Source organism: Oryx dammah, unplaced genomic scaffold (genome assembly GCF_014754425.2).
Source record: "Oryx dammah isolate SB20612 unplaced genomic scaffold, SCBI_Odam_1.1 HiC_scaffold_25, whole genome shotgun sequence".
NCBI lineage: Eukaryota > Metazoa > Chordata > Mammalia > Artiodactyla > Bovidae > Oryx > Oryx dammah.
Window position 1 is genome coordinate 51757103 of NW_024070209.1, and position 27751 is coordinate 51784853.

The window sequence follows — 27751 nt, forward strand, 5'->3', positions numbered from 1 at the left end:
AAAATACTTAGGAATATATCTACCTAAAGAAACTAAAGACCTATATACAGAAAACTATAAAACACTGATGAAAGAAATCAAAGAGGACACTAATAGATGGAGAAATATACCATGCTCATGGATCGGAAGAATCAATATAGTGAAAATGAGTATATTACCCAAAGCAATTTACAAATTCAATGCAATCCCTATCAAGATACCGGCGATATTTTTCACAGAACTAGAACAAATAATTTCAAGATTTGTATGGAAATACAAAAAACCACGAATAGCCAAAGCAATCTTGAGAAAGAAGAATGGAACTGGAGGAATCAATTTGCCTGACTTCAGGCTCTACTACAAAGCCACAGTCATCAAGACAGTATGGTATTGGCACAAAGACAGACATATAGATCAATGGAACAAAATAGAAAGCCCAGAGATAAATCCACATACATATGGACACCTTATCTTTGACAAAGGAGGCAAGAATATACAATGGAGTAAAGACAATCTCTTTAACAAGTGGTGCTGGGAAAACTGGTCAACCACTTGTAAAAGAATGAAACTAGATCACTTTCTAACACCGCACACAAAGATAAACTCAAAATGGATTAAAGATCTAAATGTAAGACCAGAAACTATAAAACTCTTAGAGGAGAACATAGGCAAAACACTCTCCGACATAAACCACAGCAGGATCCTCTATGATCCACTCCCAGAATCCTGGAAATAAAAGCAAAAATAAACAAATGGGATCTAATTAAAATTAAAAGCTTCTGCACAACAAAGGAAAACATAAGCAAAGTGAAAAGACAGCCTTCCGAATGGGAGAAAATAATAGCAAATGAAGCAACTGACAAACAACTAATCTCAAAAATATACAAGCAACTCCTGCAGCTCAATTCCAGAAAAATAAACGACCCAATCAAAAAATGGGCCAAAGAACTAAATAGACATTTCTCCAAAGAAGACATACGGATGGCTAACAAACACATGAAAAGATGCTCAACATCACTCATTATAAGAGAAATGCAAATCAAAACCACAATGAGGTACCACTTCACACCAGTCAGAATGTCTGCGATCCAAAAATCTGCAAGCAATAAATGCTGGAGAGGATGTGGAGAGAAGGGAACCCTCCTACACTGTTGGTGGGAATGCAAACTAGTACAGCCACTATGGAGAACAGTGTGGAGATTCCTTAAAAAAATGCAAATAGAAATGCCTTATGACCCAGCAATCCCACTGCTGGGCATACACACAGAGGAAACCAGAATTGAAAGAGACACATGTACCCCAATGTTCATTGCAGCACTGTTTATAATAGCCAGGACATGGAAACAACCTAGATGTCCATCAGTAGATGAATGGATAAGAAAGCTGTGGTACATATACACAATGGAGTATTACTCAGCCATTAAAAAGAATACATTTGAATCAGTTCTGCTGAGATGGATGAAACTGGAGCTGATTATACAGAGTGAAGTGAGCCAGAAAGAAAAACACCAATACAGTATACTAACACATATATATGGAATTTAGGAAGATGGCAATGATGACCCTGTATGCAGGACAGCAAAAAAGACACAGATGTGTATAGCGGACTTTTGGACTCAGAGGGAGAGGGTGTGATGATTTGGGAGAATGGCATTGAAACATGTATAATATCATGTAAGAATCGAAATGCCAGTCTATGTCTGATGCAGGATATGACACACTTGGGGCTGACGCGCGGGGATAACCCAGAGAGATGTTGTGGGGAGGGGGGTGGGAGGGGGGTTCATGTTTGGGAACGCATGTACACCTGTGGTGGATTCATGTCAATCTATGCCAAAACCAATACAGAATTGTAAAGTAAAAATTAAAAATAAATAAATTAATTAATTAAAAAAAATTTATAGCAAAATGTAAATTGCTGAAAATAGCCACCACACTCAAAATATTGGAACAATGTGGAAAGACTTGCTATATCAAATATCAGAGCTTATTGTAAAGCTATAATAACTATACAAGTGTGATATTGGTACAGAGTAGACAACGGGGCCAATGACTTTCCACTCATAAAAGCCCATTTCCTTTATTCATTTTTGTGTCAACGGACACTTAATTTGTTTCTATGTCTTACCTTTTATAGATAATGCTGCAGTGAATGTGGCAGTGCAGATATCTTTTTGAGGTAGTGATTTTATTTTCTGTAGATATATACCCAGAGGTGGGATTTCTGGATCATATCAGTCGCTCAGTCATGTCCGACTCTTTGCAACCCCACGGAGTGCAGCACGCCAGGCCTCCCTGTCCATCACCAACCCCAAGAGTTTACTGAAACTCATCTCCATTGATTTGGTGATGCCATCCAACCATCTCATCCTCTGTCATCCCCCTCTCCTCCTGCCCTCAATCTTTCCTAGCATCAGGGTCTTTTCAAATGACACACTCTCCGCATCAGGTGGCCAAAGTATTGGAGTTTCAGCTTCAACATCAGTCCTTCCAATGAACACTCAGGATTATCTCCTTTAGGATCAACTGGTTGGATCTCCTTGCAGTCCAAGTGACTCTCAAGAGTCTTCTCCAACACTACAGTTCAAAAGCATCAATTCTTTGGTGCTCAGCTTTCTTTATAGTCCAACTCTCACATCCATACATGACTACTGGAAAAACCATAGCTTTCACTAGATGGACCTTTGTTGACAAAGTAATATCCCTGCTTTTTAAAATGCTGTCTAGATTGGTCATAACTTTCCTTCCAAGGAGTAAGCATCTTTTAATTTCATGGCTGAAAGCACCATTTGCAGGGATTTTGGAGCCCAAAAAAATAAAGTCAGCCACTGATTCCCCATCTATTTACCATGAAGTGATGGGACCAGATGCCATGATCTTCGTTTTCTGAATGTTGAGCTTTAAGCCAACTTTTTCACTCTCCTCTTTCACTTTCATCAAGAGGCTCTTTAGTTTTTCACTTTCTGCCATAAGGGTGGTGCCATCTGCATATCTGACATTATTGATGTTTCTTCCAGCAATTTGATTCCAGCTTGTGCTTCTTCCAGCCCAGCGTTTCTCATGATCTACTCTGCATATAAGTTAAATAAGCAGGGTAACAATATACAGCCTTGACGTACTCCTTTCCTGATTTGGAACCAGCCTTTATTTCATGTCCAGTTCTCATTGTTGCTTCCTGACCTGCATACAGATTTCTCAAGAGGCAGGTCAAGTGATCTAGTATTCCCATCTCTTCCAGAATTTTCCACCATTTATTGTGATCCACACAGTCAAAGGCTTTGGCATAGTCAATAAAGCAGAAATAGATGTTTTACTGGAACTCACTTGCTTTTTCCATGAGCCAGTGGATGTTGGCAATTTGATCTCTGGTTCCTCTGCCTTTTCTAAAACCAGCTTGAACATCAAGAAGTTCATGGTTCATGTATTGCTGAAGCCTGGCTTGGAGAATTTTGAGCATTTCTTTACTAGTGTGTGAGATGAGTGCAATTGTGTGGTAGTTTGAGCATTCTTTTGCATTGCCTTTCTTTGGGATTGGAATGAAAACTGACCTTTTCCAGTCCTGTGGCCACTGCTGAGTTTTCCAAATTTGCTGGCATATTGAGTGCAGCACTTTCACAACATCATCTTCCAGGATTTGAAATAGCTCAACTGGAATTCCATCACTTCCACTAGCTTTGTTTGTAGTGATGCTTCCTAAGGCCCACTTGCCTTCACATTCCAGGATGTCTGGCTCTAGGTGAGTGATCACACCATCGTAATTATCTGGGTCATGAAGATCTTTTTTGTACAGTTCTTGTATGTATTCTTGCCACCTCTTCTTAATATCTTCTGCTCTGTTAGGTCCATACCATTTCTGTCCTTTATCGAGCCCATCTTTGCATGAAATGTTCCCTTGGTATCTCTAATTTTCTTGAAGAGATCTCTAGTCTTTCCCATTCTGTTCTTTTCCTCTATTTCTTTGCACTGATGGCTGAGGAAGACTTTCTTATTTCTCCTTGCTGTTCTTTGGAACTCTGCATTCAGATGCTTATATCTTTTCTTTTCTCCTTTGCTTTTCACTTCTCCTCTTTCACAGCTACTTTTAAGGCCTCCTCAGACATCCATTTTGCCTTTTTGCATTTCTTTTTCTTGGGGAATGGTATTGATCCCTGTCTTCTGTATGATGACAGGAACTTCCATCCATAGTTCATCAAGCACTCTGTCTATCAGATCTAGTCCCTTAAATCTATTTCTCACTTCCACCATATAATCATAAGGGATTTGATTTAGGTCATACCTGAATGGTCTAGTGGTTTTCCCTACTTTCTTCAATTTAATTCTGAATTTGGCACTAAGGAGCTCATGATCTGAGCCATAGACAGATCCCTGTCTTGTTTTTGCTGACTTTACAGAGCTTTTCCATCTTTGGCTGCAAAGAATATAAGCAATCCGATTTTGGTGTTGACCATCTGGTGATGTCCATGTGTAGAGTCTTCTCCTGTGTTGTTGAAGGAGGATGTTTGCTATGATCAGTGCGTTCACTTGGCAAAACTCTATTAACCTTGTCCTGCTTCATTTTGCACTCCAAGGCCAAATTTGCCTGTTACTCCAGGTGTTTCTTGGCTTACCACTTTTGCATTCCAGTCCTCTATAATGAAAAGGACATCTTCTTGGGGTGTTGATTCTAAAAGGTCTGTGGAGATACCCCACGTTCAAGGTCAGTAGCAGAGGCTATGAGAATATACCGCACGTCCAAGGTAAGGAGCAGCAACTGTGCTTTGCTGGAACAGCTGTGCAGAGATACCCCACAGACAAGGTAAGAGAAATCCCAGTAAGACAGTAGGCACTGAGAGAGGGCATCAGAGAACAGACAGACTGAAATCACAATCACAGAAAAGTAACCAATCTAATCACATGGACATTGTCTAACTCAATGAAATTAAGTCATACCATATGGGGACACCCAAGATGGATGGGTCATGGTGGAGAGGTCTGACAAAATGTGGTCCACTGGAGAAGGGAATGGAAAACCACTTCAGTATTCTTGCCTTGAGAACCCCATGAACAGTATGAAAAGGCAAAAAGATAGGACAATGAAAGATGAACTCCCCAAGTCAATAGGTGTCCAATATACTACTAGAGATCAGTGGAGAAATAACTCCAGAAAGAACGAAGCAACAGAGCCAAAGCAAAAACAATATCCAGTTGTGGATGTGGCTGGTGATAGAAGCAAGGTCCAATGTTGTAAAGAGCAATATTGTATCAGTTCAGTTCAGTTGAGTTGCTCAGTCCTGTCCGACTCTTTGCGACCCCATGAATCGCAGCACATCAGGCCTCCCTGTCCATCACCAACTCCTGGAGTTCACTCAGATTCACATCCATCGAGTTAGTGATGCCATCCAGCTATCTCATCCTCTGTCGTCCCCTTCTCCTCCTGCCCCCAATCCCTCCCAGCATCAGGGTCTTTTCCAATGAGTCAACTCTTTGCATGAGGTGGCCAAAGTACTGGAGTTTCACCTTTAGCATCATTCCTTCCAAAGAAATCCCAGGGCTGATCTCCTTCAGAATGGACTGGTTGGATCTCCTTGCAGTCCAAGGGACTCTCAAGAGTCTTCTCCAACACCACAGTTCAAAAGCATCAATTCTTCAGCGCTCAGCCTTCTTCACGGTACAACTCTCACATCCATACATGACCACAGGAAAAACCAGAGCCTTGACTAAACGACCTTACTCGGCAAAGTAATGTCTCTGCTTTTGAATATACTATCTAGGTTGGTCATAACTTTTCTTCCAAGGAGTAAGCGTCGTTTAATTTCATGGCTGCAGTCATCATCTGCAGTGATTTTGGAGCCCAAAAAAATGAAGTCTGACACTGTTTCCACTGGTTCCCCATCTATTTCCCATGAAGTGATGGGGCCAGATGCCATGATCTTCGTTTTCTGAATGTTGCACTTTAGGCCAAATTTTCCACTCTCCACTTTCACTTTCATCAAGAGGTTTTTTAGTTCCTCTTCACTTTCTGCCATAAGGGTGGTGTCATCTGCATATCTGAGGTGATTGATATTTCTCCCAGCAATCTTGATTCCAGCTTGTGTTTCTTCCAGTCCAGCATTTCTCATGATGTACTCTGCATAGAAGTTAAATAAGCAGGGTGGCAATATACAGCCTTGACATACTCCTTTTCCTATTTGGAACCTGTCTGTTGTTCCATGTCCAGTTCTAACTGTTGCTTTCTGACCTGCATACAGATTTCTCAAGAGGCAGGTCAGCTGGTCTGGTATTCCCATCTCTTTCAGAATTTTCCACCGTTTATTATGATCCACACAAAGGTTTTGGCGTAGTCAATAAAGAAGAAATAGATGTTTTTCTGGAACTCGCTTGCTTTTTCCATGATTCAGCAGATGTTGGCAATTTGATCTCGGGTTCCTCTGCCTTTTCTAAATCCAGCTTGAACATCAGGAAGTTCACAGTTCACATATTGCTGAAGCTGGCTTGGAGAAATTTGAGCATTACTTTACTAGCATGTGAGATGAGTGCAATTGTGCAGTAGTTTGAGCATTCTTTGGCACTGCGTTTCTTTGGGATTGGAATGAAAACTGACCTTTTCCAGTCCTGTGACCACTGCTGAGTTTTCCAAATTTGCAGGCATATTGAGTGCAGCACTTTCACAGCATCATCTTTCAGGATTTGAAACAGTTCAACTGGAATTCCATCACCTCCACTGGCTTTGTTCGTAGCGATGCTTTCCAAGGCCCACTTGACTTCACATTCCAGGATGTCTGGCTCTAGGTGAGTGATCACACCATCATGATTATCTGGGTTGTGAAGATCTTTTTTCTACAGTTCTTCTGTGTATTCTTGCCACCTCTTCTTAATATTGTATAGGAACCTGGAATGTTAAATCCATGAATCAAGGCAAATTGGAAGTGGTCAACAGGAGATGGCAAGAGTGAACATTGAAATTTTAGGAATCAGCAAACTAAAATGGACTTAAATGGGTGAATTTAACTCAGATGGCTATTATACCTACTATTGTGGGCAAGAATCCCTTAGAAGAAATGGAGTAGCCATCATAGTCAACAAAAGAGTCCGAAATGTAGTATTTGGATGCAATCTCAAAAGGGACAGAATGATCTCTGTTCATTTCCAAAGCAAACCATTCAATATCTGGATCATGTAGCTATTTCTTTTTTTTTTTTTAATTTTTGAGGAACCTCTGTACTGTTTTCCATGATAGCTGTACTAATTTACATTTTCACTAACAGTGCAGGAGGGCTTTTTGTTTCTTATCCTTGTCAACACGTGTTATCTCTTGTCTTTTTTGATAACAGCAATCTCAATGGGTGTGAGGTGATATCTTATTGCATTTCCTTATGATTAGTGATGTTAAGCATCTTTTCATTACCTGTTTGCCATTTTTTAAATCTTTTTTAGAAAAATGTCTTTTTTTTTTTTTTTTTTGCCCAAGTTGTTTTCAATTGGATTGTTTCAGTTTTGGTTTTGCTATTAAGTTGTATATATTACCCTTCATCATATAGATAGCTTGAAGATACTTTTTTCCTGTTCCATAGGTTGCCTTTTTATTTTACTGATTGCTTCTTTTGTTACTGTGCCTGTTCAACTTAAACTGAAAAGATAGTAAGGGATATATGTACTCTCAACACCAAGCTTGCACCTGATATTTTTGTTTATCTATCTGTATATCTTGGGCCCATGCAAGGCTATATAGCAAAAAGAAAGTTTGGTATGGAATAATGGTAACAAAAGATTCAACATTACACTCAGGAAGGTTCTGGAAGTATTGAAATATATCTTTAACTCTCTAGTTTTGTGTGTCAAAAAACTCAACTAAGAAGATAAAATTCAGTAAGAATCTACAGTTCCATCACCAGAGAGAGCAAAAATTCTCCTTGAAATTTGGGGTTCTTGCGAATCTTTTGAGAGTAAGGAGAAAGGCAACTCTCTTGGAAGAAAACTCTCATAAAACCATGCTAGTAGGCCCTCACATCAGAGCCTCCAGTATTTGTGGAAAGAGTTCTACTTCATGTCTCCATGAGCTGGCTAGCTGACCTGTGCCATTCCTTATAATCTTCCTAAGAAGACACCCAACCTACAGTTCACTGAGAAGAAGGCAGAAGTCCATGAGAACATACATTCAGCTAAGAACAGTAACTTAGTAAACCATCACTCATAGTCATGATCAAACAAAGGACATAAATAATGTGGAAAGTATCAGAACTTCACGGAAGGGAATAAATTTGAGAAATAAGATCAAACGCCCAGGAAAAAAAAAAAAAAAAACAGGGCAGAAATGAGAGAACTTACAAAAAAATTTATAGCATCGGTGAGAACTGAGAAAATCCTGTTGTGTTAAAAACAGATTGCTACCAAAGAAAAGAAATGTGCAAGCAAAAAAAAAAAGAATTATTTGAAATAATAATTAAAACAGAGTATATAAATATGATGGGGGAAAGTTGCTTGTTTTTTAATCAAGAAGGGGAAGATAGATGAATATTTTCTTGAATCCTTTAATCCCCATGATGAAAACACAATAGCAAAAACAAAACCAAATCACTGAATAGAAACAGAGCACCTGTTGCCTCTCTGCCCAATGTTCTGGGAGAACCTCTCAAGTTGACCACACATAGCTCTTTGTTTTTCAGCAAATATACAGACTTAGGCCAGAAAAGGTAAAAGACATGGAGGGAAAATACAGGCATTCCAGAAGGAAGGGAAGGAGGGGGTGGAGCAGACAGAGTAAAATTAACAATCAAGGAAATAACTAGAAGAAAATTCCCCAAAGCCCAAAACCTAAGATATTCCATGTTCATTCAGTCATAAAAGATAGATACTCAATTTCAGATGAAATTTCTAAATTCAAATAAAAAATAAACTATCCTGTATGCATCTAGACAAATATGCCTACAAAGTAATGCCAAGTTATACCAACTAGCATGTAAGTTCCACAAAAGCATTTTCCTATTTTTGTCCACTGATATATTGCTGATCACTTGAAAGAGTACCTATTACACTGTAGACATTCAATAAATAGTCATGGATGAATTAGCTAGCATTAAGGAATCAATCTCTACCTGAGGTTATGAAAATATTCTTTTCATTGTTTGGGAAAGTTTAATTGTTTTGACTTTTATTGTTATATCTACAATACATATGTGAGTAGTATGAGGTTAGATTTCATGCTTAATTTTTTCCATATGGGTGTTTGGTGTTTCCAGTACCATTTATTAAAAATATCCTTCTTTCCTTATTGCTCCATTTGTCACTTAACAATTGGCCATATATGAGCAGATGTACACCTGGGCTTTTATTTCTATTCAATGGCCCACTGGTACCCTGCACCAATATCACACTTTCATAATTACTATGATAACATGGAGAAAATAATTCAGAATTGTCTTAGCAGATAATCTTACTTGTCTTAGTTTGATTGCCCCCAAAACAAACTGGAAACATGAATCTGAGCTCAGGTAGTTCCCAAGACAAAATAGTAGGAGTGGTGGGAATGAGAATGGGAAGGAAAGAAAGTCAATAAAGTGTATATTATCAAGCAGGTTATCACCATGGAAAGCTGGGACTCTTGTCACTCGTCTCCCTTAGCACAGAGAGAGCCTATTCCACAGTGAGTCACTCAACTTGTCCTGGTCCACCTTGGATTAAGGCAGAGGGGTGGGATCTATAGTTACAATCATGGGATATATCCAAGACAGAGCATTAGCCGGAACACCTGTCTGCCTCTCACAGCAAACAAAGCACCCTGATGGATGCCAGGAAGGAGAGCTGCTGTCTCTGTGCAGTTTGTTGATCTGTCTTCAGAACTGCTCCATTCAGCTTTCTCTTAGTGAACACAACCCCCCTTCCCCAGCAACAATGTGTCCTTTTGCCAGGGTCCTTGAGAGTCAATCATAGTTATGGAAAACTTGCCAAGTTATAAACGAAAAGATCTTCCCTTTAACTGTTTTAACTTTACAGAGGTGCCAGACAAGTACCATCAACTCTTGAACAACACAAGTTTGAACTGTGTGGGTCCACTTACATGAAGATGCTTTTTGATTAACATATTAGAAAATGTTTTAGAGATTTGCAACAATTTGAAAAATTTCATAGGTGAACCATGTAGCCTGGAAATACTGAAAAAATAAGACAAAGTTAGGTATATCATGAATGCATAAATTATATGTAGATACTAGTCTGTCCTCACATAGACATAAGGTGAGTAATATTTTATATAAAATAATGTGGTCATTTTCTTGCTGTTTCATAACTTTGCTTACATTACTGCATAGTATGTCTCTCTCTCTCTTAAATAGAGAAATTGTATATAAGCCTATCATCACAGGTAAGTAGTTTTTTAAAACATGAAACAATTTCCAATACTGTATTATTAATATGACTATAATACTGTATGCTATGAAAATTTTATAACAATCTATTCATTAGTGTATAGGCTACAGTGAAGCAATCAATTACACCAGTCTACCAAAAAACAATCATATTGCTGCTTCTTTGTTATCCATGCATGAATTGTTATACTATAAATAAATGTTTCTTTTTCATGTTATCTTTTGATTTTTATGTCTAATAGTAATAATATCTGTAACATCTACAGTGTTTTATATCATATAAGACAATATTGATGTAGGTGCACACTTGCTAAGTCACTTCAGTTGTGTCTGACTCTTTGCGACTCTAGGGACTGTAGCCCACCAGGCTCCTCTGTCCATGAGATTCTCCAGGCAAGAATACTGGAGTGGGTTGCCATGCTCTCCTCCAAGGATCTGGACCTGCATATCCTGTGGCTCCTGCATTGCAGGTGGATTCTTTACCACTGAGTCACCAGGGAAGTCCACTGATAAAGGTACTGATAGATAATTCATCTTGTAAACAGATGTAAAGTTATGATGTCAATCAATATAGCATAGTAGAATAACTGCATTTTCTCCTCCTTATAATTTTCTTAATAACATTTTTTCTCGTTTACTTTATCATAAGATTATAGTATATAATACAAAATATGTTAATTGGCTGTTTATGTTATTGGTAAGACTTCAGGTCAACTGTAGGCTACTAGCAATTAAGGTTTGGGGGAGTCAAAAATTATACACAGATTTTTGACTGTACAGTTGGCCTTTGCAATGCTTAAAGGCCAATTTACAACCAGTTTCATTTGGAGTTTCTTGAACAGAGTCTGTGGCCTATGGTTATAATTCCAGAACCCAGCATAAAGTATAAAAAGTGAGTGGTCAAAAAATGTTGAAAGCGTCCTGTTTCAATTAATCCATTTATTATTCTGTTAGGCAGCCATGTCTCCAGATCCAAGTGAGATGTACGGTACAGCTCAGACCTCAACTACCTCTTTTTTTCTTTTTTTGTTCATGGCCTCAGTTTCAGGAATTTTCTGGGCCTCACCCTTCAGAATTTAAACCACGTCCTGAGCCCTGACTTGGCATGAAGATCCAGTCTATTAGTCCCAACAAGAAAATCATTTTGAACTAAGCTTCAACTGGGAGGATTTCCTGGTTATTTTCAATGCAAACAGTGTGTCCCTTTATTTGCTTATCCAGTAAACACTGAAGTATCAGGAAAAGGACAAGGTGCAGAGACTACAAAGAAATCATCGGCTTAAGTAGCAGTCTATGTGTTTCTTGAGGGTCGAGCACCCCCCCCCCCTTTTTCAAATTTCTATAGCAGTTTCGAAAGAGGAATTCCACTTACACTCCACCAGTTCCCACCATCTGTTTCTAATTCTAAAGCGGGGTTGTGGCAATAGTGATGAGAGGCTGCCTGCTGAAGTACTGAAGGATAAGAGCTTGCCTGAAAACCCAGGGTTTTTTAATGAGAAACCACCATCTGGAGCCAGGAGAGGTCGCTCATTTGGCAGGAAACTACAAAGTCCACTGCATTTTCAGTGCCCAGCCCTGCACTAAACTGGGTCACAGAACCAGACCTGGTTGATCTCATAGGGTGCTGAGTTAAACGTAGAAAACTGGCTAAGGAATACTATTAGGTCCAGGGCTACCCTGGAAGGAACAAGGTTCGCCCAGAAGAACCACTAGTCATCCAGAGAGGAAGCGTAAGACGCAAGGGGTTCTTTGACCCGGGGGCTTGCTGAGCTTCTGCTACTGCCTAGCCTGAACGGCCTCATCCTGGAGTCTCACCCCTTCGACCGGTCCTCGACTGACTCCTGGGCCCTTCTACAGTTTAAAGGGTTCGGAGTAGGGAAGGGGCCAGAAAACAGAAAATACGCCGTCTGAGAGAGAGGTGGGCGCAGCCCTGTCCCCTGCTCCGACTGGCTAGGGTTCTCCCGATCCCTATCTGCGATTGGCTGCTTCCCCAAAGATGCCGGCAGGGCTGATCCCGACGCCAGGTCCTGCACGCCATTCATTGGCTCCTTCCCTGTGGGCGGGGCCTCAGAGCGCTGCGGGAAAGGCGGCCGAGGAGGTGGACGCTGCTGGGGTCTTCGTCTCCGGGCCAGCGGTAAGTGCTTCTCTGGCGGGGCCAAGCGCTTCCGACGCTGCGGAGACTCTACCATGGGAACTAACTGGGCGTCTCCATTTTCGGTTTCCGCCTCGGAGAGCTAGTTCCGGCTGACGAGGGAGGTGGGTAGACAATTGTGCCTCTTCAGAGGTCCTGCAAGCGATCAGCCTTACTCTGCCCTCACCCGCCCTGTGCCCTGGCGCTCTGCCTGGCATCCTGTGCCCCGGAAGTTACCATCCCCCTCTGCTCTCGAATCGCGGAGGTCACCGCCTCCGCACCTCCCTCTCTGGCCCCACGTCTCGAGTCTCTTTCAGGCTCCTCCCCCTTTCCCCTCAAACGTCTTTCCTTGAGGGCCCGGCTCTGCCAAACGCAAGGCTTGAAGCAATTAAACGTTTGATAATTAAAGTTTTGTCCGAGTAATTTGTGTATAATAAAAACAAAATAATAAGGCAATAGCTACTAGCCCTAAATCCTTTTTTGCAGAGACTTGCCGAGGCCATCCGGAGAAGGCAATGGCAACCCTCTCCAGTACTCTTGCCTGGAAAATCCCATGGATGGAGGAGCCTGGTGGGCTGCAGTCCATGGGGTCGCGAAGTCGGGCACGACTGAGCGACTTCACTTTCACTTTTCACTTTCATGCATTGGAGAAGGAAATGGCAACCCACTCCAGTGTTCTTGCCTGAATCCCAGGGACGGGGGAGCCTGGTGGGCTGCCATCTATGGAGTCGTACAGAGTTGGACACGACCTAAGCGACTTAGCAGCAGCAGCAGCAGAGGCCATCACTTAACTTTTTTATGTTTAGAGCTTTTTATGGCTCTCTAAATAATATGCTTCCATCCTATTTTCTTGATTTATCATTTTGGTATTTACCCGACTTCCCTTTTGCTACCATCTTCTCAGTTTTCAGTAGCTATTTTTATTCATTTGTTCGTCCACATTTGTTCATTTATCTGTGATAAGTCATAGATATCAATGTCTGTTGTGTAGCTGATATCTCTTGGTGCCCCTACATTTTAGATGAGGATGTTGATATTTCTTTCATATACAGCCTTCTAACAGCTAGACCTCAACATTTACATTTAATTCTCACATATTCAAAAATGTTTGAGCACTGTTTTTGGCATTGAGGATATGGTAGTAAACAGACTATGTCCCTATCCTCATGAAACTTGTACTGTGGGAAGTGAGACACATAGATGTCAAATGACATTCAGAGCAGGAATTTGGAGGTCATTTCAAGCTGGAAGGACAGTAGGTATCCAAGTGGGGTGGAATGAATGGATATGGGGGGGTGTGGTCTGCAAGAAAGTGGAAATTTCCCCTTTTACTTGACAGGGCTGTTTCAGGGTCAAGAGGGAGCTTCCTGTTGGAATGAGGGCTGGAGAACCAGGATAGGCTGTTCGGTAGGTTAGTGACATAAGACAAGCTTTTAGGATGCTGATCCTACAGTGTGGTAGTGACAGTGGGAGGAGGAAAAGCAAGAGGCAAGGAGGCCAGTGAGAAGGCACCACCTGCTGCTTGCCTGTAACAGTCTTTCAAAATCTACTTATTCCCCACTTCTTCAGGAAGCCTTACTGAACTACCCTAAACCACCATGATTTCTCTCTCCTCTTGAGTTTTTATTATCACTGAAGCTAGAGAGGTTAGATACTTTGCCCAGGATAGAATGATGGAGCCCAGAACCAAGCATCTGTAATATGAAAAGAGTAGAGTAATAATTTCTACTTAGGGTTGTGAAATACTTTGAGTCAATTTATTTAAAAAGCTCAAAGGAGTACCTGGCATATAGTGTATTCAAGGAGTGTTTGCTATTATTACTAACGTATAGTATGCTCTCAACTCCCTGCTGCTGCTGCTGCTGCTAAGTTGCTTCAGTCGTGTCCAACTCTCTGCGACCCCATAGACGGCAGCCCACCAGGCTCCGCCATCCCTGGGGTTCTCCAGGCAAGAACACTGGAGTGGGTTGCCATTTCCTTCTCCAATGCATGAAAGTGAAAAGTGAAAGTTAAGTCGCTCAGTCATGTCCGACTCTTCGCAACCCCATGGACTGTAGCCTACCAGGCTCCTCCATCCATGGGATTTTCCAGGCAAGAGTACTGGAGTGGGTTGCCATTGCCTTCTTCCTCAACTCCCTAACTAGTTATAAAAACATTTTGGGTTTAGGAACTATTTTCTATGTCTAGGTCAAGTATTTATTCAGCAGTACTGCATGGCAGGCACTATTTAGGCCCTCAGGATATAATGATGACTAAGACCATCAGGGCTCTTCCCTTTGTAGACTAGCGGGTAATAACATACTTGTACAGTGAACAAATACATATTGCCAACTGTACCAAGAGCCTACCATTGTTCCTTTGTACACACATATAGCCTGGGCAGAAATCTCAGGTCTGTTGCTGGAGTAGTGAATTCATCAATAATGGGTTTAATTATCATCAGATGACCTTTGTTTTTATCTTCCAAGGGCTATTTGTCCATATCTGCTTCTAACACATCACTGAGGAGATTGTCTTGGCATCTTAGTGGATGTTAGTACTGGAAAAGTGGGCAGAGATTTACAGGTGGTGGGGAAGTATTGCTGGTTTCCTTATACCTTACACTTCAGTGTGCATCACAAGAAAACAAAATGAGCCTATAGGCAATGGGCTTCTGGCATATTAACTTTTCTGCATCTTGACATAAATATACATAGAAACATCCTGGAGAGTGAAGTGAAGTGAAGTGAAGTCGCTCAGTTGTGTCCGACTCTTTGCAACCCCATGGACAACAGGCTCCTCTGTCCATGGGATTTTCTAGCCAAGGGTACTGGAGTGGGTTGCCATTTCCTTCTCCAGGGAACTGACCCAGGGATTGAACCCAGGTCTCCCACATTGTAGACAGACGCTTTACCGTCTGAGCCACCAGGGAGGCTGGGGGTATTTCTGGCTACTGAAATACCACATGGCTAAGTTCTCTTGAATTCACCCAAGTTGAAGAGGAATAGTGTTACTCTGCAGAGCATGATAGAGGTAGAGTGAGAATGGTCTGGCCAGTGAACCCCAAGGAGGTCAGAGATGATCAGGCGAATGGAAACAGAATTCTCAACATCCCAACTCTCAGGCATCCCCAAATGCCCCTTCTGTGATGTGAGAAACGTGACTCAATCAGATTCAGTTGGGAAGGCCAGTGCTTATTAAACAGGGTCCATGAAGGGAATGGCTACTTACTCCAGTATTCTTGCCTGGGAAGTCATGGGCAGAGGAGCCTGGCAGGCTACAGTCCATGAGGTCGCAGAGAGTCAGACATAACGTGGTGATAAACCACCACCATGAGAGATCCGGATGAGGCAGCTGTTATTTTCAGTCACTACCTATTCCTATTGCTGCTCCCGCTGCTCTTCTGCTCCTTTTTCTCTTATTTGTGTTTCTTTCCTTCTCAGCCTTCAGTGCCTCCGCCTGGTTTTGTTCATGTTCTGTGGAGGGTGTGACAAGAACCATGGATCCCGCAGCATTGATGGAAGCTGTAGTAGAAGAAGTGGCCTGTCCCATCTGCATGACCTTCCTGAAGGAGCCAGTGAGCATCGACTGTGGCCACAGCTTCTGCCACAGCTGTCTCTCAGGACTCTGGGAGGTCCCAGGAGAATCCCAGAACTGGGGTTACTCGTGTCCCCTGTGCCGGGCTCCGATCCAGCCCAGGAACCTGCGGCCTAATTGGCAGTTGGCTAATGTTGTGGAAAAAGTCCGCCGGCTGGGGCTGCATCCTGGAATGGGGCTAAGGGCTGATGTGTGTGAGCCCCACAGAGAACAGCTGAAGATGTTCTGCAAAGAGGATGGCCTGATCATGTGCAAGGCCTGCAGCCGGTCCCCTGAGCATCAGGCCCACAGTGTTGTGCCCATGGAGGATGTCGCCTGGGATTATAAGGTGGGAGATAAAGGTCAGCCCCCATCCCCAATCCAGTTTCTCCCCTGGCCCTCACTTGGCTATCTCTGGATCAAGAACTTGAGAGGGGGCCTGGAGACAAGATGAAAACTGATTCCTTTGACTTCTCACACCACCAGGTCCTGGGTGCCTGATCCAGTGAGCTGCACCTCTCCTTGCTTTTATGACCTTTCTTCCTTCCCTCCCACTTCCAAACCTACCCCCACCCTTTTCTTGATCCCACAGGCCTTAATGCCTAACCCAAACTTGCTTTCCTTACTGAGAGTTTGAGGGAGACCAGTTTGGGTTAGCTAGGGTTCTGGGTGCCTTGGATGAGGTCATCAAGACTGTACCTATCAGAAACTGCAAACTCCTACCAATGCCACAAGTAATCTTTTGATATCAGGTGAGTCACTTTAAACTCCTCATTTTATAGACAGAAATGAAGGCTTGGAAATCTGAGATCATGATCATTGGTTTTAGCGCTAGAAAGGACCATGGCAGAGTAATTTAGGATTGAGTTAGATTGTCTGATCTCATCTTGTGGGGTCCCTTCTGACTTACGTTAGTGAAAGGAAGATCAGAGACTGGAACTCAGGTCTTCTTTCTCCTTACCCAGTGTTCTTTCTCTTCTCCTTACCTTTTATTTATTAGGGGGCTTTTGGGAAAACCATCTCTCCTTTGGGAAAACCAACTGCTCCTTTTTTATAGCTATCCTTATTGACTTCTAACTTCTTTTTCCTTAGATGTCCATCAGTTCAGTTCAGTCACTCAGTCGTGTCCGACTCTTTGCCACCCCACGAATTGCAGCACGCCAGGCCTCCCTGTCCATCACCAACTCTCGCAGTTCACTCAAACTCATGTCCATCGAGTCGGTGATGCCATCCAGCCATCTCTTCCTCTATCGTCCCCTTCTCCTGCCCCCAATCCCTCCCAGCATCAGGGTCTTTTCCAATGAGTCAGCTCTTCGCATCAGGTAGCCAAAGTATTGGAGTTTCAGCTTCAGCATCAGCCCTTTCAGTGAAAACCCAGGTTGACATCTTTATCGGAATCGTTATCCCAATGATTCTGTGATACATTCATCCTCTACTGGTCTTAAATCTTAAAGTTGAGATTAGAAGGTGAAAGTGTTAGATGAATCCCTCATTTAGCTGTTTTCCTCTGCAAAGAGAATTTCTGAAAAATTAAGTGTTTATTTTGTTTTGCAAGTGTTAGAATAGGGAGGCAATATACTTACACCCAAGAGTTAAAGAGCTAAGTTAAATCCCAGCCCAGCCATTTACCAGCTGAATAACTTTGAATAGATTACTCTCTAAGCCTCAGTTTTATTGGTAAATCTTTAATAAAATGGTTAATATTATGAGATTACTTTATGCTTTCCAGTAGTAATCTCTTGCATTAGTATCTAAGATAGTACTCTTTTAACGTCCATATAAACCATGCAAGGATCTTGCAAAAATTCAGATTCTAATTCAGGGAGGTCTAGGATGAAGCCCAAGGTCCTGCATTGCTAACAAGATCCCAAGTGATACTGATGCTGCTGACACACTTGGGCCACACTTTGAATAACAATGTTTAGGAGGCTGTAGGGTAACAAGGCAGGAGAGCATGAAAAGAGGCATGCATAAAGAAAAGTCCAAGGTAGTTTTCTGGCAAAGTTGGAAACAGATCTTTTCTTCTACTTTACAGAAACTTGGAGACTGTGGGAGATTAAGTGATTCTCAGAGGTAAAGACCTTGGCTGTCATCTGGGCAGGAATCTTCTGTGGCTTCCCTTTTCTCCCAGCGTCCATTCTGGCCCATCCTCTGAGGGATGCTTGTTTTCCCATCACCTGTCAATGCTTGGAAGCCTGGCATCCATGCAGGCTGCCCGAGGTGGCCTCATGAGGTTTTTATCTATTTCAGTGGAAACTCCATGAGGCTCTGGAACATCTGAGGAAAGAGCAGGAAGAGGCCTGGAAGCTGGAAGTTGGTGAGAGGAAACGAACTGCCAACTGGAAGGCAAGTTGCCCCTTGAGGAAGAGAGTCTGTATTGTCCCTGTGTTGTCCTGAAGCTGGCTTCCTTATGGCCCCCTCCTTATCCCTGTGAGGCAGAATGTGGGGTTTGAGGTCAGAAAGCCTGGGGTCCTCATACCAGCTTTCTGTACCAGGTGTGCAGCTTTAAGCAAACCTTGGAACCACTTGCTTTTAAGGTCCTTGAATGTCATGTAGGAAGAACCTCTGGGCTTACATCCTCATATGTGAGAAAGGAAAAGTGCACACCTCACATGTACTTTAGCTCACAGAGGTGTGACTTGTTTAATGCTTAGTAGAGCATGGTTTCTGTTTCTCTTTCCTCAGCTAAAGCATATTTACTAAAAGTTAAGTAATTAAAATATTGGAAAATCAGCTTGGAAATAAACTCGAGGCCCGTAACTGTCAAACTATCTCAGTCAACGGGAGGTAGCACTGAATCAATCTAAAACAACGTGAAGAACTGATACAACACCAGTAAGAAACGAAAGCAACTAACAGTGTAATTTTACACTATCTTAGAGGCTTAAGGGTAATGCTTCTGAAAACAGAATATGTTATTCTGAAAATGGAAACTAATCTAGAACATAGAGTGCCAAGACAGTATCCTGAGCCCTACTGGGGTTAATAAGAGTTAGTAATAGGGACTAAGGAGCGTGTCCTGGAGCTGTAGGAATAGGCAAGTAGGAAAAATATCCTTTATCTTTGCATTTATAGTGCCTGGCACACAGTTGGTACCAAAACATTTCAGAGTGTGTGTATATGTACATGCCAGTGTCCTCAATCCTGGGTGGACCTTATACGACCAGTATCTGTGCTGATTTCTTTTTTTTTTTAAATTTTATTTTCAATTAGGGGATAGTTACTTTGCAATATTGTGTTGGTTTCTGCCATACATCAACATGAATCACCCATAGGTATACATATGTCCCCTCCCTCTTGAACCTTTTTCCTACTTCCCACCGTATCCCACCCCTCTGCTCACAGAGCACCAGATTGAGCTCCCTGCTTCATATACCAAATTCCCACTGGCTATCTGTTTTACATATGGTATGTATATGTTTCAGTGCTTCTCTCTCAATCCTCCCATCCTTTTCTTCCGTGACCATGTCCGCCAGTCTGTTCTCTGTGTCTGCATCTCCATTGCTGCCCTGCAAATAGGTTCATCAGTACCATCTTTCTAGATTCCACATATATGCATTAATATATGATACTTGTTTTTCTTTCTGACTGACTTCACTCTGTATAATAGGCTCTAGGTTCATCCACCTCAGAACTGACTCAAATGTGTTCCTTTTTATGGCTGAGTAATATACCACTGTATATATGTACCACAACTTCTTTATTCATCTGTCAGTGAACATCTAGGTTGCTTCCAGATCCTAGCTATTGTAAATAGTGCTGTGATGAACATTGGGGTACATGTGTCTTTTTCAGTTATGGTTTCCTTAAGAGTATATGCCCAGTAGTTGGATTGTTGGGTTATTTGGTAGTTTTATTCATAGTTTTTTAAGGAATCTCCATACTCTTCTCTATAGTGGCTGTATCGTTCCCACCAACAGTGCAAGAGAGTTTCCCTCTTCTCCAGACACTCTCCAGCATTTATTGTTTGTAGATTTTTTGATGACGGCCATTCTGACAGATGTGAGGTGATACCTCATTGTTGTTTTGATTGTATTTCTCTAATAATCAGTGATGTTGAGCATCTTTTCATGTGTTTATTAGCCATCTGTGTGTTTCTTTGGTGAAATGTCTGTTTAGGTCTTCTGCCCACTTTTTGATTGGGTTGTTTTTTCTGGTATTCAGCTGCATGAGCTGCTTGTATATTTTGGAGATTAATCCTTTGTCAGTTGTTTCATTTGCTGTTATTTTCTCCCATTCCAAGGGTTGTCTTTTCACCTTGTTTATAGTTTCCTTTGCTGTGCAAAAGCTTTTAAGTTTAATTAGGTTCCATTTGTTTATTTTGGTTTTATTTCCATTACTCTAGAAAGTGGGTCTTTGAGGATCTTGCTGTGATAATTATGATTGTGAAAGATAAATATAAAAATAAAAGTAAGCTCAGAGTGTGTTCTGCCTATGTTTTCCTATAAGAGTTTTATAGTTTATGTCTTACATTAAGGTCTTTTAATCCATTTTGAGTTTATCTTTGTGTATGGTGCTAGGAAGGGTTCTAATTTCATTCTGTTACATATAGCTGCCTAATTTTCCCAGCACCACTTACTTGAAGAGACTGTCTTTTCTCCATTGTATATTTTTGCCTCCTTTGTCAAACATAAGTTGCCCATGGGTGTGTGGATCTTTCTGTCTTGTTCCATTTTTGGTCTGTATTTCTGTTTTTGTGCCAGTACTATACTGTCTTGATGACTGTAGCTTTATAATATAATCTGAAGTCAGGAAGGTTGATTCCTCCAGCTCCATTCTTCTTTCTCAAGATTGCTTTGGCTATTTGGGGTCTTTTGTGTTTCCGTACAGATTATGAAAATTTTTATTCTAGTTTTGTGGAAAATATCATTGGTAGTTTGATAGGGATTGCGTTGAATCTGTAGATTGTTTTGGGTAGTATAATCATTTTCCCAACATAGATTCTGCCAGTCTGAGAGCATGGTCTATCTCTCCATCTGTTTGTGGCATCTTTGATTTCTTTCATCAGTGTCTTACAGTTTTCTGCATACAGGTCTTTTGTCTCTTTAGATAGGTTTATTCCTAGGTATTTTATTCTTTTTGTTGCAATGGTGAATGGGAATAATTTATCTTTCTGATTTTTCATTGTTAGTGTATAAGAATGCAAGAGATTTCTGTGTATTAATTTTATATCCTGCAACTTTACTATATTCATTGATTAGCACTAGTAATCTTCTTGTGGCATCTTTAGGGTTTTCTAGATATAGTATCGTGTCATCTGCAAACAGTTTTACTACTTCTTTTCCAATCTGGATCCTTTTATTTCTTTTTCTTCTCTGATTACTGTGGCTAGAACTTCTGAAACTATGTTGAATAATAGTGGCAAGAGTGGCCTTGTCTTGTTCCTGATGTTAGGTGAGATGCTTTCAGTTTTTCACCATTAAGAATAATGTTTGCTATGGGTTTGTCATATATGACCTTTATTATGTTCAGGTATGTTCCTTCTGTTCCTACTTTCTGGAGAGTTTTTATCATAAATGGGTGTTGAATTTTATCAACAGCTTTCTCTGCATCTATTGAGATCATATGGTTTTTATCTTTCAGTTTGTTAGTATGGTGTATCATATTGATTGATTTGCATCCCTGGGATAAAGCCCACTTGATCATAAATATGATCTTTCTAATGTGTTGTTGGATTCTGTTTGCTAGAATTTTGTTGAGGATTTTTGCATCTATCTTCATCAGTGACGTTGGCCTGTAATTTTCTTTTTTTTATTGGCATCTTTGTCTAGTTTTAGTAACAGGATGATGGTGGCCTTACAAAATGAGTTTGGGAGTTTTTATTGCTCTTCAATTTTCTGGAAGAGTTTGAGCAGAATAGGTGTTAGCCGTTCTATAAACTTTTGGTAGTATTCACCTGCAAAGCCATCTGGCCCTGGGCTTTTGCTTGTTGGAAGATTTTTTATTACAGTTTTGATTTCTGTGCTTGTAGTTCATCTGTTCATATTTTCTATTTCTTCCTGGTTCAGTTTTGGAAGGTTATACTTTTCTAAGACTTTGTCCATTTCTTCCAGGTTATCCTTTTTATTGGCATATAGTTGCTTGTAGTAATCTCTTATGATTTTGTATTTTGGTGCTGTCTGTTGTAACTTCCCCTTTTTCATTTCTAATTTTATTGATTTCAGTCTTCTCCCTTTTTTCTTGATGTCTGGTTAATGGTTTGTCAGATTTTGTTTATCTTCCCAAAGAACCAGCTTTTAGTTTTATTGATCTTTGCTACTGTCTCCTTCATTTCTTTCTCATTTATTTCTGCTCTGACCTTTATGATTTCTTTCCTTCTACTAACTTTTGGGGTTTTTTGTGCTGATTTCGGATCCTGGCTGTGCAGATACAGGTGGAAACCCGAAAGCAGAGCATCATATGGGAGTTTGAGAAATATCGGCGATTACTAAAGAAAAAACAGCCACCAGGTCGGCGGCTGGAGGTGGAGGCCGCTGCAGCTCTGGCCAGCCTGGAGCAGGAGGAAGGGGAGACCATGCAGAAACTGGAGTTGAATCATGAGGCACTCATTCAGCAGAGCCGGGTCCTGTGGAGGATGATTGCAGAGCTGGAAGAGAGGTCTCAGAGGCCTGTCCGCTGGATGCTGCAGGTGAGGAGCAGGTTTTCCTGGGATGTCTGAGCCAGACCTGAAGGTAGCCTGGCATTCTGAGAGAGGTGATTGCCTAGTCTTCAGTAGGGCCTGTCAGCACTCGGCCAGCCAGCATGGATCTTGTTACCCACCACCAATACTGGTTGTTCCCATACCCTGATCTGGTGAATGGCCTCGCAGCCTCCTAGATGGGCATCATTTAGGCAGCTCTTGCATCATACCTATTCCTCCCCTCTGGCCAGAGAGTTGAGATGGAGCCCGAGGTCAGCCAATCTGGCAAGAGGGCTAGGGGTGCCCTGCCCACTCCTGTAGGCTTCTCCCCTCGACCCCTGCATGCTTCCTCTCCAGCTCTCTGCCTCTCTCTCCATAGAGAAACCTCTGTGTCTGTCTGGTCCCTTTGAGGAATAGGGCATACTCATGTGCTGCCTTTCTTTTTCTCCTTCCAGGGTATTCAGGAAGTCTTAAACAGGTATGTTCCCATCTTTGGGATAGTGGGGCCTGGCCAGAGCTAGAAATGGGGAAAGAACATAGACCAAGTACCTACGGAAAAGTGGGTGCTGGTCTGTAACCTTCTCCCTATTCTGCTGTATTGTATAAAGAAGCTTTGAACATCTATCTTTTTTTAATTTGTATTGTTGCTTGGTCAAATTCATTTCAACCATTACCAATAAGAATTTCGGTGAGAGCTGTAAAATGTATGGTGGCCTAAGCAGGTGGCCCAAGGAGAGGGAGTGCCTGCAGGTGTCTGCATGAGTGTTGGTTCTCTGAGTTTGCGTGCCAGCCCTTCTCCTCTGCTGTGCTCCTCTGCCTTTCTTACTGTCAGAGTCATACCTAACCCTTCCTATGGACCGGGAATGTGATTATCTCTCTGTGCCATAGACTGTTTGGCCCAATCAGATAATCATCATCTCCCTGTTCTGCCTGGTGTTGTGAGGAGGGGCAGCTCACTGACTCCATCCCTAGCCAAGCCCCCTTCCCTGTACTAAGGGAAGGCCCCACCCTTTGGCAGAGCCAGGATTACTGACCCAAGGCCTTCCCCATCTACCAGGAGCAAGTCCTGGAATCTGCAGAGACCAGAACCAGTCTCCCTGGAGCTGAAGACAGACTGCCGTGTGCTGGGGCTCAGAGAGATCCTGAAGACATATGCAGGTAACGAGTGCAGGGCAGGCTTGTGGGGAGTGGGTCCCCTCCCCGAAGAATGAAATCTTCCAGTGCCCTCTGGATGCCCCATCTGTCCTCACCCTCACCCGTCATGGAGGAAATCCATGGCTGTATCTGTCACAGAGACGTCACCCAGGCCCCCTTACTCTGTGTCAGGGTGCCAACCAAGACCTTTTTCCTCAGCGGATGTGCGGCTGGATCCAGACACTGCCTACTCTCGCCTCATCGTGTCTGAGGACAGGAAACGTGTGCGCTATGGAGACACCAAGCAGAAGCTGCCCGACAACCCTGAAAGATTTTACCGCTACAACATTGTCCTGGGCAGTCAGTGCATCTCCTCGGGCCGGCACTACTGGGAGGTGGAGGTGGGAGACAGGTCCGAATGGGGCCTGGGCGTGTGCAAGGAGAACGTAGACCGGAAGGAGGTGGTCTTCTTATCCCCCCACTATGGATTCTGGGTGATCAGGCTGAGGAAGGGCAATGAGTACCGGGCAGGCACTGACGAGTACCCACTCCTATCCTTGCCCGTCCCTCCCCGCCGGGTGGGAGTCTTCCTGGATTATGAGGCTCATGACATCTCCTTCTACAATGTGACTGACAATGGCTCCCACATTTTCACTTTCCCCCACTACCCCTTTCCTGGGCGCCTCCTGCCCTATTTTAGCCCTTGCTACAGCATTGGAGCCAACAACACTGCTCCCTTGGCCATCTGCTCCCTGGATGGGGAGGATTAAGCCAACGTTTTAGCCAGAGGCCTTGGAATTTCACCTGGCCCGCAGGGGTCTGAAGGGAGGACCCTGCCCCTGGTGAGGTGATCCTGCCCAGAGAACTGAGCTGAGGCTGGGACCCAGGGATTCCACTGCCTGACCCAGTGGTCTCTCACTCCTGGGCCAACGTCTCTCACTAAACCGCTCATGTTAAAAAGCTGAGGCTTGGCCAGAGGAGCATTGCAGCCCTGCGGGAAGTGTAATAAGGCTTTTGGTGAGGATCACAGTGGTCCTAAGGATCAGAACAGTCCTTTCTGGTCACACCCCTCATCTACATCTGTGTCAGGACCATAATTCAATGAGGATAATGAAGTAGATCTCACCTTCAGGAAACCCACTGGGTCAGGTTTACCAATAACCAGAAGAATCCTGTCCGTCTCCAGAGCTGGTTACTGGGCCAACACCAGCAGGAGGATGCTTCACCTGAGGTTTGCCACCTCTGAGCACCCATGTTTGACCCCAGCACTCTGACCTCCCAGCTGGAGAAAGGTGTCACTGACTGCCCAGATGCCCCACAGTGGCTGTCCCCTCTCTGGCCACAGGCTGGGCGAGTCACTGTCTCAGACTCTAAGTAAACCTGTGTCCTACTCCTGCCCTTTTCTCTAAACACCAGGATCAGAAACCTATGAACCTTTGTTTCTATTTTCACTTCACGGATGAAGAAACTGAAATGGCCTTAATACAGCCAGTTATTTCTCACAGAGGTGTGGAGAGAAGAGTCCATGGATAATATAAATATTTCTCACACTCAAATGAAACAAAGTTGATGAGCTCACTTCTCAGGTCACACATCTGCATATCATTCATTACATTCAGGTCTGAACACCCCAGTCTTTGAAAGATTTTAAGTGTCCTCAATGGGAAAATGGGTGTAGTAACTGCATCCTCTCCTACCTCACAGAGTGGTTGTGAAGATCTCAGATCCATCCTGAACGTTTGTTCCTTTCTCAGGGACAAGGAAGGCAAGCCATGGATTTTTGCTTGTGGTGACCTTCCCATCTTGCCTTTTCCCAGCATCTTTGCATCACTGCCTTAGTTTCCTAGCACCTCTTCTGACAGTCCTGCCCTTCAATAGAAAAATGCCCTGCCTGGGAAACTTCAGGCCACAGTAACATTAAACATTGATATGTGTTTGTCTTTGGATTAGAACAGGGACTGTGACATCAGGGTAGAGACTAGAAATAATACAAAGAAAAATGTAAAACAAATGCACTGAAAGGAAGGCTCACCCGTAATCTCCTTGGGCAAAAATTTGGATCTTTGTATGTCACCAGAGGAATGTTCATAGTTCTAGTAACTACATAATATTCTGCCTTTATCTTCTCTAAATCTTTGACAAATGAAAGCAGGAGGAAAGCGTGGGGATAAAGAATAGGACTAGGCACAAAAAGCTATATATTATAATGAAGGTGAATTAAGACTATATCTGGGCTGTTGTGTGTGGCGAAATTAATTCATTACAGGTCTTCAGGGTATGAAGTGGGAACAGTTGTGCTGGAATCAAACTGCAAGACAAGCGTATGAAAACTGTGGGCTTTGCCTGTTTCAGGGGCTACAAGATAAACGTATTGTCACATTGATGCTGTGTAACACAACCTCTGATGTAGTTTAAGCTTGAAGGTGGTGACTGTTGAGTTAGGATTGGGCAGCAAAGTAGACACGGGTGAGATACATGGAGAAGCAACATAATTCCTGTAATAAAGAATAGTATAAATTGTCTTTCTGACTTCATTGTATTGGCTGTTCACATGTAAAGGAGGTGAAGCAGGCCAAAATGGAGAAATAAGCTCATTCTACCCACCATGTTTCCAAGTTGCTCCTTGAGCATTAGTGCAGAGTGGGAGAACTTTCCATCATCTGCCTGGAAGGGAATGAACTGGTAAGTCACACACCTGGTCCTGGCAAAGGGTTGAGCTAATCTACATGAGAAAGACTTTGTGTGTATGGGGGGCCGGGCAGGGGGAATTCCCTGGGTAAGTGTGTGTATAGACATGAGAAATAGATATGCAGAAAGTGCTTCCAGTTATGTCCATGGAAACTTCTCAGAGATGCTAGGGACTGAAACACTGGTGTTCTTTTACTATGGTTTTCTTAAGACAAACCTTGGAAGGCTCCTAGAAAAACAATTGCTGGGTGAATTCCGTCAAACAGGATGAAATGAGTAGAATGTGTTCATTTATAATGTGCTCTTTGGACTGTTGTTTTGTTTCCGTTTTTATATTTATAAGATAATTTGGGTGCTGTGATTACTTGTTAGAAGAATTACAAGGTTAAACATACTATGTGTTAATCATAATGTCTGATTTTTAAGACCAAGCAAGATAAAAGGTCTTAAGTATCTGACAACCCTTCTCTAGGGTAGTTGCCAACAATAATCTTCTAAAAATAAGAGTCTTATTTGTTCAATTCACCACTGTAGCTCCATTCTGACACTGAGTATGTTTTTGTAAATATTTAAGTTCAGTGAATTGTCTTCTGTATACCTAGAATCAAAACAAAAGTAAGCTCTTCTTGCCCCATAGGGGCATGAAAGACCAAATATTACTTAATTGCAGTCCCATTCAAAAACTTATTTGATGGCTAATTACATAAGTAGTCCAGAAGGAGAAGAGGCTGGTGACCATGTGGAGGGCAAAGTGCCTGCACTGCTCCTAGAATGCCTAGGGTTGTACCTCCATGTTGGTGTGATCATTCACTACAAGCCAGGGATGAGCTTTGTCTATCTTTGTTTTGCTGCCAGAGAAAATAGAAACCAAGGGTTGCAATGTCTGGCCCTTGAGAGAAAAGGCTATTCAAAGGGTAAAACGTTTGGATTCTACAAAATGTGGACAGAGGGAAAATCCTTGAGTTTCCAACTCTCCACAGGAAACCCAATATCCCTTTTTTTCAAGCAAGATTGGCTGTAATTTCTTAAAATTCTAACAGAGTCTACTGAGTCTACTGAGGGTCCCATTCTCTAGTTAAATGAGCATATGTTCTTCTGCTAGGACAAAGGTCCTATCTGAATATACTAGAAGAAGCACAGGGTTTTCTGTTTGGGGTAGCCATGGCAGGGACCCAGCCCACTTTGGGAAGTATGAAGTTCAATATTTGAGAACGTCTCATCTGGCTTCAGGGAATACCAATGTGAATGAAACACAAAGCTGGCAGGGCAGGGTTCTTATGGAAATGCCAGAAAAAAAATTTATGT

The 27751-nt window shown here is 42.4% G+C and overlaps 1 protein-coding gene across 2 annotated transcripts; it reads left to right on the plus strand.

The window, feature by feature from the left end:
* Window positions 1-12383: 12383 nt before the first annotated feature.
* Window positions 12384-26280, plus strand: LOC120851528 (E3 ubiquitin-protein ligase TRIM68-like). Of its 2 annotated transcripts, XM_040224342.1 has the most exons (7): window positions 12384-12453; window positions 15873-16354; window positions 18256-18351; window positions 22373-22633; window positions 23080-23102; window positions 23682-23782; window positions 23978-26280. In XM_040224342.1, exons 2-7 carry the CDS (start codon window positions 15929-15931, stop codon window positions 24526-24528), a joined length of 1458 nt encoding a protein of 485 aa, XP_040080276.1. In that variant the 5' UTR covers window positions 12384-12453; window positions 15873-15928; the 3' UTR covers window positions 24529-26280. The 2 variants fall into 2 exon arrangements, with proteins under 2 accessions (XP_040080276.1, XP_040080277.1); XM_040224343.1 differs by lacking the exon at window positions 15873-16354 and having other exon boundaries at window positions 12392-12453.
* Window positions 26281-27751: the final 1471 nt, after the last annotated feature.

Bases quoted from the DNA above. Each gene is read 5' to 3' on its own strand.
- LOC120851528 (XM_040224342.1), top strand. From the start codon at position 15,929: ATGGATCCCGCAGCATTGATGGAAGCTGTAGTAGAAGAAGTGGCCTGT. The intron at 18,352-22,372 runs GCAAGTTGCCCC...CTGGCTGTGCAG, and splicing joins AACGAACTGCCAACTGGAAG to ATACAGGTGGAAACCCGAAA. The intron at 22,634-23,079 runs GTGAGGAGCAGG...TTCTCCTTCCAG, and splicing joins CTGTCCGCTGGATGCTGCAG to GGTATTCAGGAAGTCTTAAA.